Source organism: Tupaia chinensis, unplaced genomic scaffold (assembly GCF_000334495.1).
Source record: "Tupaia chinensis unplaced genomic scaffold, TupChi_1.0 Scaffold000549_1, whole genome shotgun sequence".
NCBI classification, from domain to species: domain Eukaryota; kingdom Metazoa; phylum Chordata; class Mammalia; order Scandentia; family Tupaiidae; genus Tupaia; species Tupaia belangeri.
In genome coordinates this window covers 2,204,854-2,220,493 of record NW_006160061.1, presented here as the reverse complement: position 1 = coordinate 2,220,493, position 15,640 = coordinate 2,204,854, and the positions used below count along the sequence as shown (strand labels likewise).

General features: G+C 40.5%; 1 protein-coding gene across 3 annotated transcripts in view; it reads right to left on the bottom strand.

Moving 5' to 3' along the window:
* The window catches only part of CACNB4 (calcium voltage-gated channel auxiliary subunit beta 4), a 311,756-nt gene that overhangs the window by 43,447 nt on the left and 252,669 nt on the right, over positions 1-15,640 (bottom strand). For all 3 annotated transcript variants that reach the window (XM_006157626.3, XM_006157627.1, XM_006157628.3), the window contains 2 exons: positions 14,792-14,914; positions 1,214-1,344 (listed from right to left, as the gene is read on the bottom strand). In XM_006157626.3, coding sequence (XP_006157688.1) covers positions 1,214-1,344; positions 14,792-14,914 — 254 coding nt within the window. The remainder of the gene's footprint in view (positions 1-1,213; positions 1,345-14,791; positions 14,915-15,640) is intronic.

Genomic DNA, 15,640 nt, shown 5'->3' with positions numbered 1-15,640 from the left:
GGCATGTGCGCTCGCCAGACAGACAGAGACAGAGAGACAGAAAGCAGGAAATCGCCCCCCAGGGGGGTGGCCACGCCGCAATCCCTTCTCCTCCATTCTCCTCTTGGGATCTCGGGCACACACGCACATGCGCCCGGCGTGAGTTTAAGCCACCGGGTCTGGGACTCGAACCGCAGTCAACTACGTGGGAGTCCAGTGACATAGCCATTACGCTAACTGCTGGCCCAGGGCTCGCTCTACTTTTGTGATCTATTACTGTTGAAGAGTTCCTGTAGGACAAAGACAAAGAGTCCCTAGACAGAAGAAGGGTGAACAAAAATATAGGTTAAGGGTCAGGACAAACAAGTGCTCCTATTTTAGGGCTTTCGAAAAATTGTAACACGTATGGAATCCATGTTTCTGTGCAGGCTGTAACACCACATTATGCAGGCTGAGCAGGGTTTGGATTTTTCTTCTCTCAGGCCGTTCTTGTAATCCTGGAACTATCTGCACTCTGAGACCTACGTGGCTACTTCTACTTCATTAAAAGTCGACTCATCGGAAGTGAGACGATGTCTTCCATCTCAGTACCAGAAGGCTACAGAAAGCCTGGGGTAGAGAAAGGGCTTCTAGTTCTGGACCCTAAGGGTACCATCCCATTCTATGTTCTTGTGAGAGTCTCTGAAAGTGAAGCAAGACAAGTCTTGAGGCCAGGTGAGGTGGCTCACACTCACTTGGAAAGGATGTCCTAGGAGACTCTTCTGGAGGAAAGCTTGGGTTCCAGGAAGGGTTTGCTGAGACCACAGAAAACAGTCTCCACCACAAAATTCAAGTGGATTCCAGAAGTGATGGGTTTCAGCATACAATAGAGATAGTGAACTATGTAAAACCCAAAAGGTGTTGGGCTATTAATTTCAGAAACACTTCATACACAGAAAGGTATCTTTTATGAGAAAGATTTTTAAGTTAATTTAAAAAACTTGGAAAAGTCACCTAATTTTTAATGTATTTTTAAATTTCTTTAATCATAAAAGACCTTGTGCACATGTACATGTGAATAAAGAGGAGAGAGAGAGAGAAAAAGAGAAGGACCCTCCACAGGGGCTGGTCAAGCCACAATTTCCTTCCTACGGTCGTTTGGCCTGTTGGATCTTGGGCACTCATATGCATGTCCTACAAGAATACCACCTAATTTTCCTACCAAAAAAAGTTTATAGAAAGGACGGAAACTTACCCTCCGTGAAAACGTCCTCTTTTTTGTTCTTGCTGAATCCGTATATTTTCCAACCTGAGTGGACTTGGGATGAAACCAATCTCACAGCCCTCTTTGACCAGCCTTCCTATCCACCAATCATTGTTATATTTCTGGAATGAAGAAATAAAACTGCTATCAATAGTAATTCACTTATCTTCATGATCCATTAGTTAACTTCAAGGGATCAGAAGAACAAAACACTGTTTCTATGACATTATACTATACATAGGACTATTTATATTATACTTTATTGTATGTAACAAGGAAAGGGCTGCATTCATAGACTAAGGAAGGGGTCTGCACACATTTTTCTGTAAGCTCTAGAAAGTAAATATAAGGCTTTGTGGGTAATACGGTTTCTATCGAAACTACTTGAATCTGCTGTCCTAGCATGAAATGAGCCATAGGCAAACATGAACGAGTTATCAGAGCAATAGTTTAATACAACTTTTCCTTAAGGAAAGATGGTGGGATATGGTTTGCTAACTCATGATCTAAAATTTAGATCCTAAACTTTGGATTCCTTTGATCATTGTCATGAAACCCTACTCAATGCTCAAGGAACAGAGTAAATATGCATCAGTGCAGTTGGTACTCTAGAAGGCAAGAGAGATATCTCTGGATAATAGTCTCATCTGTCCAAAGCTTTCACATTCCACATCATTCCACAATACTGTCTGTAACCATTCCACAATATCGTCTCCCTTAATTTTTTAAGAATAAGTTTGCAAATTAAGGTTCATTTTACCATCAAAGATAATAAGCCTACTCTTACAAAGTCTGAGCATATTGGGGCCAACAGAGAGCATAGAGGTTATATTGCTGGACTCCCACATGGCCAATGGTGGTTTGTGCCCTGGACCCCATGGCTTGAAAATCATGCTGGGCACATCCAAGATCTCAGGAGGAGAAGGGATTGAGGCATGGCAATCCCCCTGGAGGGTGCTTTTTCACTTTCCTTCTCACTGTTTCTGTCTCTGTCTCTTCAGCCAGGACACACACCCTAATACAAAAATCTCTTTAAAATAAAAGTCTGAGCATATTATACATTGAATACAGAATCTGGAAAATAATCTCTAAATGCCCTGAACCCCATCAGAAACTCCAGGGTTTTCATTTAAATAAAGTTCCATGACATTAAGTTCTAGAACATGTAAAGTTCTGCAATGAGTCCACCCAAAGGTTTCAACCAATGTAAGGTGAGATTCTGTCTATGTGGCTTTATTCGATGGGTTAGCAAAATTGCATTTCTAATTATAGATCTGCTGACTACTAAGGCAGAAAGCAATATAGTCCAAACCACCTGCCTCAAGGAAGGGTTTGGCTAGGTCACTTCTAGAAAATAGATAGCAGTCCTATTGTTTAGGCTTTCCAAAGATAATCTCCAAAACTTGCTTTATTTATTGTTTTTATCAGTGTTGAACAATATAAAGCTCTCTGATTTAAAAAAATATATATACGCATATATGTATGCAAAATGTACATATAGTTACATTTTGAAATTTTATCTATACAAATGTATATATATTCATAAATACATATATTTATATAACATTTAACTTTATAAGTAAAACATATATATAAATATATACACTCAAAAACATTTCTATAATATATAAATATACAATATATATAAGCAAAATATACTAAATATAGTTTATAACAAAATTATGCTTTGCTTAGATGATAGGAAAGTGAAATTTATATATCTGCTACTGATGCATTGTAAAGGAGGAATGGATGGTTTCATTGAATCATCACAGCATGAAGTTCTGAGTAAGTTTAAGTAATTCTGAGTAATGGCTTTACACTCAAAAGACAAATGATACTGTAGGGATTTGCCTTTCATTATGCAGGCACCCAACTCCTACACAAGCCATGCGTGGTGTGTAGCAAGAGATTGTGCTGAAAGAAATAGGAGTTGACCTAACATAAAGGCTTGACCAACCTAGGTCTTACTTTTCTCCAACTTCCTGTCTTTTATTTCAGGATAACAGGCCTGAAATAATAGGCTTGTTTATTTTGGAATTAACAAAAGGCAAGGAGACCCTTTTAGAATCTTTGGTGCAGAGGTCTGGAATTTAAATAGTGGTGGGGACAAAACAGACTCTGAGTCATATCTTCCTAGGGCCTAAGCTATTTCTTGAAATCAAGTTAGCCCGCTGGAACACTAATTTGTTCAATAGTGCCCAAGTGACCTTAAAGGCTTCCTGAAATGGTTAATGCAACTTCCCAAAATGTTTTAACTTAGTTCTTGGAAACAGCTAAAGCACAGTGGGAACCTGACTCAATATGAATGAAAGTTCTTTGAGCAACTTGGAAGAAAGTTGTTTGGTAAATTCATGAGCTTAATTAATTCCCTCATCATTTGGCTTATGTGGCATAGTTGTGGCTTTTCTCTGTGTTTAAGCTTTTTCATTAGTAACAAAGTACTTAAAATGGTGCAGAATAGATGGCCTTCTAGGTGATGAATCAGAGAAACTTGATGACTGGACATGTTCATTTGGGAATGAACCTGCCCTCAGCAGGGCAGATGGGGGAAACTGATCCCTTCCCCAGAGCTGGCCTCAGTACTTCTATAATGAAAATGGAAGGAAAACACTAAGGTCTTAAGGCGCTGTGCAGTGGGTCGAAGACATTATGTAACTGTGGATGAACCTTTGTCGCTTCCCTTCTCATGTGTGAATGTCGTCATTTAGGGAAAGCGTACTCTATTAGAGTGTACGGTAAAAAAAAAAAATTCAGGCAGGAGTATTCAGGAAATTATGGTATTAAGTTGTCTCCTGGAAGACTCCAAGCATGTTCTGTAAAATAAATTGGCCCTCATTCAGAGTGGGCTGGCCCTCTGAGGGGCCACCCCCCAACCCCAAGTCACTACTGCCAGCACACTCTGAGCCAGCAGAGGCTGGAGCTTTGGCCATACTCCAGAGGTAACCCCTCACCCTCAGTCATTTGAAATGCTCCTGGCCAGAGCCACTCCAGAGTTGCCAGCTTAACCCCTTGTACTATAGCCTGAAAGCACCAGAAGAGCCCAGCTGAAAATCAGATTCAAGGAGGGGAAAGCAGAAATCTCCATTATGGAGGGAAAAAAACAGCAAATGACCTTAAGGAATTCCATTCAATTTGCTTTATAAAGAGAGCACTCATACAAATTAATTTAAATGCTTTTTCAAATTCACATGACAACTAAATAAGCTGGCTTTAAATATGGTAAAAGGAAAAGATTTAATAAGTAAAGATCTTCACAGTTCCAAATATATAGTTTGTCTATGGCTTATTGATCAGGCAACATTATATTTGTTTTAATATGGTTGGTTTAATGAATGTTATATGTTGTATGTCACATGGTGGATATCCAACAAACAGGGAAAATAGATTGGTGACTAGCCTTCTCTGATATCTTGGTCCTCACAAGTAATCAAGACATAAGGGCTAAAAGAAATTTAAATGCTTATAAATGGGGTATTTACAGGTAAAGTTTTCAAATAATTTGAAATCTAAAAGCTGTGCTTAAGTGAAATGACAAAGGTTTATAAACTCTGAGCCATCTTTAAGTAAGCTAGCATGCTTTGATTAACATAAAGTTTAAATATTTCTACTGTTGGCTTTTAAAATTTTATAAAGATGGGACCAGCAGGTGGTGTGCTGGTTAAGGTGCTGGACACTCCCACGTGACCAACCACAGTTCGAGTCCCAGACCTGGTGGCTTGTTTTCTCACTTTCTCTCTCTCTCTCTATGTCTCTCTCTGGTCAAATTAAAAAATAAGTGAATAAATAAATTAAATTAAATTAAATAATTATATAAAAATATTTTATTTAACTTTATTTGTCCATTTATTTATTTATATTAATTTGATCAGAGAGGTATAGAGTTCGAGAGAGAGAGAAAATGAGAAAGCAAGCCACCAGGTCTGACACTTGAACCGAACTGCAGTCAACCATGTGGGAGTCCAGCACCCTTAATTGTCATGCCACATGCTGGCTCCAAATTATTTTATTTCACTTTTCTTTTTTAATTTGACCAGAGAGGGACAGAGTAAGAGAGAGAGAAAGAGAAAGTGAGAAAGCAAAGCACCACGTCCGGGGCTCGAACTATAGTCGGCCATGTGGGAGTCCAGTGCCCTTAACCACCACACCACCTGCTGGCCCCAAATAAATAATTCTAAAAGATATTTTAAATATATAAAAAATATTCTACTCTTGGCTTTCATATTTTTATAAAAATATGTCTACCGTTGACTTTTAAAATTTTATAAAAATGAAGTTGGGTCTGTTAATAAGATTATTCTATTCTATACTGAAAAAAATGGTTAAACAGTTTTTGTTTGTTTGTAAAACACATATTCATAAGCTACTGGTCTGTACTAAAAGCTAATATTGCTAAGAGTTAAAAATGTTGGTAAATATGTAAAGTCCTACATAAAGTTACAAGTTAGATGACCTTTCCAGAGGTGTCAGATCCCCCAACTGAACAAAAATTGAGAGCTAGGTTTTGACAAGCCTAAAGTAATCCTTAAAATGACAAACACAAATGTGATCCTTAAAAATAATGGTTCCTATCTAATTGGTTGGAGGTAAAAATTAGTTCTCAAGATAAATTCAGATGTTTCTTGAATCTGATTTATACCTCCTTCAGGATGTTATGCTCATGGAAACAATCTGGCCAGACTGGGAAAAAAAACAAACAAACTAAATTTGCTAGACTCTGAACTGGTATCAATCTTAAAATCATTAAATAATTTATAAAGGAAAGACAAACAAGGTAGAAAGAAAACAGTAAGTAGGAAAGAGATGTGGAAAGACAGCTGTAGATATGAAGTTGCATTTAGTAAAAAGAAAAAAAGATTAAAAGAAAAGAAAGTTTTTTATATAGGAAGAGTTTTGTATGATAAAAATTTTTGTCCTAAAGTAAAATGGCTAGATTATTCCAGAATAGAAAAAAAGTAAACAGGGTTCAAATAATTAAGATACAAAGCGTGTTGCAGAAAGTTTGAACTACATTGAAGAAGGTCTGAGAGGGAATTATTTTTTAAGAGTTATTTTATTTAACTTCATTGATTTATTTTAATTTGACCAGAGAGGGACAGAGAGAGAGAGAAAGCAAGAAAGCAAGCTGCCAGGTCCAGGACTTGAACTGTAGTCGACCATGTGGGAATCCAGAGCTCTTAACCACCATGCCACCTGCCGTCCCCTGAGGGGGAATTATAAAGAATTATGAAGAAAATTTTATGAAAGGATTTTATATATAACAAATGGGATCTGAAGTGGCCATGAAACCAAGGACCACACTACTCAATGCAGAAGCACAATCTTAATGTCTATGAGTCATCTATAGGTCCCTCAATTTAGGGACATTTTTAGATGATAAATGTAAACTCTTACATTTTACCCTTAGGGACCATATGACCAAAAAACCTCTGTAGTCCAACTGGCAGGCATCAGAGCGACCATATGACCAAAAAACCTCTGTAGTCCAATTGGTAGGCATCAGAGCAATTGAAAAACAAAAACAAAAACAACATGAATGCTCCCTATGGGGAGTTGCTGGGCAATCTTAACTAAAAGAAGCATATGGTTTCCTATCTTCCTATCTTCTCTTCTGATTATGAGAATAGGAGAGGAAAATTATGATGCCCCCCCCAAATTACATGAAATTGTGATTTCTCACAAACCTGGCCCCTAATGTCAGTCCCTCATAAAACATAACATCTGGTACATGGGGAAAGATAATATTTTGGGAAGGGCAACAAAATAAGACTGTAGAATCTTACGATTTTTCATGTAATAGGACTTCCTTGATCTTACCTAGCACCAACAAACGGTGCAACACTAAAGTCATTGGAGAGGTCAGTGTTCTCCCTATAATCAAATCCTATGATAAGCTACACATTGAAGATCAGATGTTTCTTGAATCTGATTTATACCCCCTTCAGGATGTTATGCCCATGGAAACAATCTGGCCAGATGGAAACAAAACAAAACAACACGTAAATTTGCTGGTCTCTGAACTGGTTTCAATTTTAAAATCATCTAATAAAAATTGCCACAAAGTTTAAGTAACTATTGATAATAAGGAAAAGCATATCGTGAATCTGATCAAAGAATATGATGATACATGTAAAGGTTTCTTTAGTTGGTTAGGCTGTTTAATGCCCTCTGACTCTGTTTATAATATAATACTTGTTTGTACATTTTCATTGTATAGTATCTATAAATGCTATGCCACATACAGAAAGAGGAAGAAGAAAAAGAAATCAAAGATAGCCCATAACATACATCTACTTCAAACTTTGAGGCCTGGCTCTTTCCTCTGCCCAGAAACAATTGACTATTGAACCAGTCAGACATGTCCTCCCCCAGGACTCTACCCCCCCAGCCAGTAGAATTCTATAACATTGGATGACTGATTGACCACTCCTAGGAATGAGCTTTCCTATTGCCATGGGACTTGACTACTAAGAATGAGACTTCCTAGCACCATGAGACTTGACTCCTAGGAATGAGTCTTCCTACCGCTGTGGGACTTAACTACTAAGAATGAGCCATTTGGACCTGTCAATTTTTTTTTTTTTTTGGAGAGGTTTTCGCTATAGGGCGCGTGCGCTCGCCAGACAGACAGAGAGAGACAGAGACAGAAAGTGAGAAATCACCCCCTGGGGGTATGGCCATGCCACAATCTCTTCTCCTCCATTCTCCTCTCGGGTTCTTGGGCATGCACGCACACGTGCCCGGCGTGAGTTTTAAGCCACTGGGTCCGGGACGCGAACCGCAGTCGACTACGTGGGAGTCCAGCAACATAGCCATTATGCTAACTGCTGGTCCCTGGACCTGTCAATTTTGTGGCCTACACATGCATTTAGAGGAATGAAATTTGGTCAATAGAGGGAACTGAGGACAGAAGTCTGACTGCTTTTTCCTATTTTCCAAAATCTCTTCCATAGTGCCCAGGGTGAGTCATGCCCACAAACATTAATAGATCATTTCGGCCCATTTGATAGCAGGACTCTTCCTACATCCTGTCCCTGACATAGTATCTTTGTAATGGGTGAGTCACACCCACAAACATTAAGAGACGATTTTGACTCATTATAACAGGACACCTTCTTTTATATCCACCTGGCTTTTCAGAGTCATCCAGTCTTCACCCTACAATGGGAGAACCCTGAAAATTGGGACAAAGGCCAATAGACCTAGGCTCAACTCTAAAAGGGATTCAAAAATTTTCTGACCATCTTCAGTATCTCATTAGTCTCTGATTTAAAGGCCTTTCAGGCAGACCAACATGGCTGTATATTACTCCAATATGTGTACATCCTGCTGCTGGCTAGGCAAATATAAGAAAATAGCTTAAAAAGAACAAGACAACTCCTCTCCCGCTCATGGGAAGCTGGCTACAAGCCCAGATGTAAAGGTAGTTGAGGCAGGTCCCCTGGATTCACCACAGCAGAGTGAAGCCAGTTTCTTGAGCCTAGGAATGCACTTCTGACCCCAAAACACAAGCTGATCATCTGGAGAAAGCAAGTCATGACCCCAGAGACCTGAGAGGGCCACAGCCCTGCTTTAGTCACTCCAGAAGCTGACTAATCTACACACAGCAAAAACTTGAGGAGTTAACCATCTAGAAAAAATATATCTATAACCTACATCACTTTTGCTCTAGTAATAGTTTTGTTGTTGGAATGCACTGTCATCTTTTGTCATTGTTTATTATTGAGGCCATAGTCCTGATCCTTGCCATAAGACTGGCCAAAATTGCCCCAGCTGACTGGAGTTATGATGAAAGGGCTCTACTAATGTTTATGTTTCTTTTGTGGGTAGGATATTTTGTTATTATTGAATGCTTCTCATCTGGGCCTTCTTTTTAGATGCAGGTACTCCATCCTGTGAATCGTGCCTTCACACCACTCAATAGGGTCAAAATGTCACCAAGACCATACTTTACCACATCTATTTCTCTTGTCAGGAAAACATCTCAGAGAACAATGAGATCAGTGTTTTTTTGGAGAGGTTTTTGCTATAGGGCGTGTGCACTCACGAGAAAGAGAGAGACAGGAAGCAAGAAATCACCCCTACAATCCCTTCTCCATTCTCCTCTGAGGATCTTGGGCATGCATGCACATGAGCCCGGCGTGAGTTTAAGCCACCAAGTCCAGGACTCAAACCGCAGTCAACTATGTGGGAGTCCAACAACATAGCCATTACGCCAACTGCTGGTCCCAAGATCAGTGATTTTAATGTGTGTACAGTTACAAATTATAATCCTATGCATGCCATAAATTGTAAAAATCTCTCATAGGAATGGGAATGCAAGCTCAATAATAAGTACCTATGTAAACAAGCCTTGCCCCAATCTGCATGTTACAGTGACCATAAGGTCTACTGTCTTTCCTAGAACTATATGAATTCTGGGAGCTTGTCTGGTCCTACTGTGCCTGGTTCCCTTAGTTATAAAGTATATCTCTGACCTCAGTGAGGCCACAATTAAAAGTAAGGCAGCCATACATTCCATAATAATGTTGTAAAAATACAGACCCCCTGAAGTAGGATAAGGCTCTTTGACCCTAATAGAGTCTGAGCATCAAAGGGGGAAGTGGGGAGGGGGGGCTTCCAGGACAAAGAAAGATAATGGGACATGCTTAGAATTTAAGTACACATGTGCAGCCTGTGGTGACCTTGTGGTCCTGTACCATAGCAACTTAGCAACTCTTAGTGACCTTGTAGCCCTGATTGTAACCTAGCAACTCTATGTATGCCTGTGTATCTAACCGCCTAGTAGCCCAATACATACCTGCATAATTTTGTAGCAGTCTTTTACCCAATCAAAAGTATGTAAAAGTATGTATGACCATATATGGGAGACAAAGAAACTAAAACAAATAAAAGGAAGAGCCCCAAGAAATTTGGGGTTCAGCCTTTGGATGTGAACTCACTGAGTTAGTGCTAGCACATGAAAAAAAAATCGCTGTTTTCCTGCAAAAAAGTCTTGGTGTCCCATCTCTATCACTGAATATCCCACAATGCCTCTTTTTCCTGCATGTTACAATGAGTAGGTGTTTTTCTTTCTATCAGAGGTTTGTTCTTCCACTAGATGTGTGGATCCAGCCTTTCTTGCCTTCTCAAAAACTTAATCCTTTGTTTATCTCTCCTTTCCTATCAATCTCTCTTCCTCTCTCAGCTTAATATCAGCATGTACAGGTGCTCCAATGGCTCCCATCTTTAAAAAAGACCTCCTCAACTTCATACCTCCTCAGACTACTGCAAGGACAGTGTCAACCTCCTTGAAAGCATGGTCTACACATGCTAAATATATGTCTTAGTTCCTCCTCTCTCTTCATCCCACTTCACTTAGCTTCCATCTCCACAACTCCAGAACGATCTTAATGACCTGTGTGGTGCTAACTGCCACTCAGCATCCCAAGTACTATATATTCAATGAGTGACTAAGTGAACGAACAAATGGAGAACCTCACTCAGGTCACAAGGGCACCATGCAAAGATAGATCTGTAGACATTTAGATGTCATACCAACTTGATATCAAAGAGTTTAAAATGTTAAAAATATACATCAAGTTTTTGGTGTCACTGTCATCACTGGGTTGCTAATTCAACATCCATTCCTCTCTGCACCTTAGGTGGCACATCAACAACATTTACCTGTGCCAGACACCTGACTGTCCTTTCTTTCCAGATATACTGTTCTCCCTGATATCTGCACACAGCTCTGTCTTGGTTTTCCTCCTATAATTCAGGGTTCTTTTCCTTTGTTGAACCTTCCATATTTGTTGGATATTTTGGCATATCCCACCTCTACAGGATGGAATTTCTCTGGATAAGATCTTGGAATGCCCTCTCTTCTCCCTTACTCTCTCTCTCTCTTTTTGTTAGCAGTTTTTGCCTTAGGCACATGTGCTCAGTGGAGAGAAAGACAGAGACAGTGAGAGGGAAAGTAAAAAAAAATCACCCATCAGGCAGATGGCCATGCCACAATCCCTTCTTTTTTCTCTTCCTGGGATCTTGGGAATGCGTGCACACATTCCTGGCATGAGTTTCAAGCCACCCGAGTCCAGGACTCACACACAGTGCGCCATGTGGGAGTCCGGCAAATAATGGCTATGTCATTTGCTGTCCCCACCTTTACTCTCTCCTTAAGTGACTTTGCTCATTACTACAGCTTTAAGTGCCACATCAGAAACAAAAGATCCAATTTATATCTTTGACCCAACACTTTCCTCTGGGCTCCAGACTCGTATCTAATCTTCCTCTAGACATCTCCTTAGGATCCTCCCTCCTCCAACCTTCCTCTACATTTGTCCTCTGCCATTCTAGTCATTCCCACCCCAGTTGTTCAGTTCATAAATCTGGTCTCTTAAAACATCCTTGATTTCACCCTCAGTCTTGGTTCCCACCTGGACCCTTAGCAACTCTCATTGAATTCCCATGACATATCTCCAGTCTGTCCACCTCTCTCCATCTTACTGCCACCATGCTGGCTTAGTACCATTATCTCTTACTCAGACTGGTTCTAATGGTCCGCTGCTTCCACACTTACCCCATTTCAACCTGCTCTCTCCACAACAATCAGAATAGCTTTGAGGGCTTCTCCTTACATTTAGTATAAAATCTGAAGTCTCACCATAACCTTAATATCTGACTTGATCTGTATCCTCCTTACTCATTTACAGAGATTCTGCCTCCTGTTCTCTGGCTCACTAGATGCTGGCCATATGTCCTTTATTTAGTAAACTGGTGGTGTCAGACTATTCTTCTATCTTGGGGCCTTCGCACATGCTGTTTTCTGTCCCTAGATAGCCTTGCCTTACTCTTCTTAAGGCTGGCTACACATTCTTTGGGTCAATGCTTAAAGATCACACTCCCAGGCAAACTTTCTTTGCACTTCTACTTAAAGTACATAATTCCTATTTCTATATTTTAAAAATCACAGCACTGGGTCCATTTTTTCCTCAGATAGTTCACAATTTGAAAATATACATTTGTGTATTTGTTCAGTCTCCCCACTACAATTTAAGGTCATGTGAGGAAGGGCCATGTCTCCTTAGTTTACAGCTGTCGGATGCCATCTGCCAGTACCAAGCACACACCAAGTACTCAAGATAATATAGTCAAGGAATGACTAAGCAGACAAGCAAATGAAGACCCTCTCTCAGGGTACAGAGCACCATGTAGACTGTGAGGCATCTGCAGACATTCAGAGGCTTGACCTATTTTGAATCAAATAGTTTAAAATGTTGAAAAATATATAAGTGATTTGGTGTCATTGATATCATTATTTTGATCTAGACTTTAGAATGCAGAGTGTCAAAGTTCATCTTTTTCAAAATTGAGTATATATTTTGCATGTACAAAATACATTGCATATTACATATTTTGCGTGTCATTTTGTATATATTGCGTGCCATTTTGACTAAGGGTTAAATGCAACTGGATTCAGTGGCATTGAGTGGTATGTTTATGTCAGCCATTTGGTCTGTTCTCAGGTCTCACGTTATTGTTCCTCCTCCATTCTGTCCTTTCTGTAAGATTGTAGCCTAAGACTTCCCTCCTAGCAGAACAAATAGAGAATATCAATGAGAGCACCCTCAAACAAACTCTCAGCCCCACTGGAAAACTCTGTGCAGAACAAGGAAGTTGAGGAAGGTCAGACTTTACTACTGACTCGGCCTAATTGTTGTGGCCCATTCTTCAGATGTCATCTCCTCCCCTTCTCCGCCTCTCACTCTACAAACTCTCTCTCTTCTTTCTAATACATCTTACTGGATCCAGCATCTCGGCAAGGAAAACATGCTTCAGTCTTTCCCATTCTATAAAGCAAAATGTAAGTGAAATTTTTAAAATGTTCCCTCAGCTCAATGCTATCTTCCAATATATTGCTATAACTCAGCCTTTTCAACTCAAAATCATTTACAAAGAGTGAATTACAATTCTTCTCACCTGGATTCAGGTATATGAGTAAGGATCTTTTTTTATAATTATTTATTTAATTTTATTTATTCATTCACTTATTTTAATTTGACCAGAGAGAGATACACAGAGAGAGAGAGAGGGAAAGTGAGAAAGCAAGTCACCAGGTCCGGTACTCGAACCACAGTCGGCCATGTGGGAGTGTCCAGCACCTTAACCACCACACCACCTGCCGACCCCTATGAGTAAGGAACTTTTAAGCATCTTCAGGGGGAGTTTCCCAATGCCCCAGACACAGTGTACCTAATAGTCCATAACCACTTTCACCCCTGCAACAAGTCTGTTCCCTTCTTTGCTTTCTCTGTTTTAATAGCCAAAAATCACCATCTACCCATTTAAAGCAAGCCAGAAACTACTCTAGCCCATTTGAAATCTCCAAATCTATTTGTCCCTTAGATCTCTCTTCAAGTGGCTCCCTGTCTCCATCTCTCTGCTACGGCCACTATTCTGACTCTTAACATGCCTCTCATTCTTGGTCAATGCTCCCTTGTCCTTTTAAAATACAAGGCTGGTCTCGTCCATTCTTTATTTCAAATTTCTTTCCAGCCCACTGCCCGATGAAGTCCAGGCTTCTTGCGAGGGTTATGAGGTGTATTTATTTATTCAGTCTGCCTTCTGCCTCTATGACCTGATCCCTGCCCTGAACAACTCCTACTATGCCCTCTAGCCACACTACACTGCTTGTGGGCTATTCCTTTTACCCAATGCCACCCACACCTCAGCCTGAAGTCCCTCAGGCTTCATCACTTCATATGACTTTACAACTTTGTGGCGTTTCTCCATCATGAAGAGATGAGGAGCCAGATGGCCCCTTCTTCTCCTCCTTCAGGCTCACAAAACACCTCTTTAATTTTTCTGTAATGAACTCGTTATCTCATGGGAACTGTATATGCATCTGTCACTCTCACTAGACCAGGAGCTCCCTACCAATGGGAACAGAAGTCCTTATGTCTGATCCCCCACTGCCACACAATGTCTGATACAAAGTGGAATTTTCATACAGCTAGGTTAGTAAATTAAAGTTTTGATGTCACTATCTCACCTTTCAAGATGCGAGGACTCAAGTCCTCCTTGTAGTTTTCTGGTTCTCGGGGTCCTATGCCCTTTTCTTAGCTTTAACACTTCCCTTTAATGATTATGCACTCTAGAGTTGGCACAGGGTCAAAGTTCACTGGACTATTGCCCAGATAGCTATACTTACAATGTTTCTTATAAACAATCCTTTCTGGATAGGTGCCATGCCACAAACTCATGGTTCCCTAAATTGGAGCCACAGATGTATGACTCTGTGGCCACATAAGGTGATTAAAGGAGACCAGAGGACACGGGGTTGCCGTGAATTTATCCTGCGATTTCAAAGGCTGACTACAATTCAATGTTTTCAATGTGTAATAATGCAGGTAATGATCTTAGGCCTTTGAATCTCAGAGAAAAGAAATGGATTTGGAAAGCCCAGCAAAGAAAAGAATCACTGCCCTGACAGCTCCTTGGGTCTCCTCTCCAGTGAGTTTGGCTCAGAGCCAATCCTCAGCTTCGGCTCTTTGGCAGGGTAAGGGACACAGTGCGTCCTACATTTACCTCTTTAATATGCAGGAAGTCCTTAGCATCAAAGGAGATGGCTGTGCTTGGAACAGGCACATCCTCGTCCAGGGCACCACAGTAGCTCACGTTTGTCTTCACAGCAAATGCTACAGGCTTGGACTGGGGATAGAACATGGAATAGGGAGTGAGGCAGGGAGGAAAAGAGCTGGGCATTTTTCACATTGAAACATAGAAGATGATCGATAGTAACAGGCAGTGAGGAAATGCACATTCCAAAGACGATTTTCCAACAGTTTTACACTTCCAGGTAGTGTCAAGAAATCTGCAGAGATGACTCTGAAAACGATCCAGTCCTATCAGCCCAACCATTTTCCCTCTCTGCGCTACTTTCCAATATGCCATATGAAAGCTTGTGTCCTTAAGCACTGGGTAGGGATAGGCAGCACCGGGAGTGAGAAGGCAGCCTGTTTTGTCCTCCAGTCATAAAAGCTGCGTGAATTTTGAGTGACGAGGATATAGGAAGTGAATATTGGGTCTTAGAAACAAAGACTGGGGAGACCACGTGGTAGCAGAGCAGGAAAACACAACACTCTGTGAGCTGACTCACACAGGAAGGTTCTGAGTTCATGTCCAGAGACCTCCCTAGGTGTCTGGGATGGCTGGTTGTAGCTGGGGATGGATCACAGCACAGGAACTCTGGTTGGAGCGCTGTCTCCTTCTGTCTTGTTTTTTCTCATAGAATAAATAAATAAACTTAGAAAAAGATTTGGGTGGAGGCAGTAAAATAAGTATTCTTGAAATAGCCTCAGATCTGAAAACCTGTGCAGTCATACACAATAAAATAGATGTCCTGCCCTGGGAAAGAAGGGTCAGTCAGGATTAAGC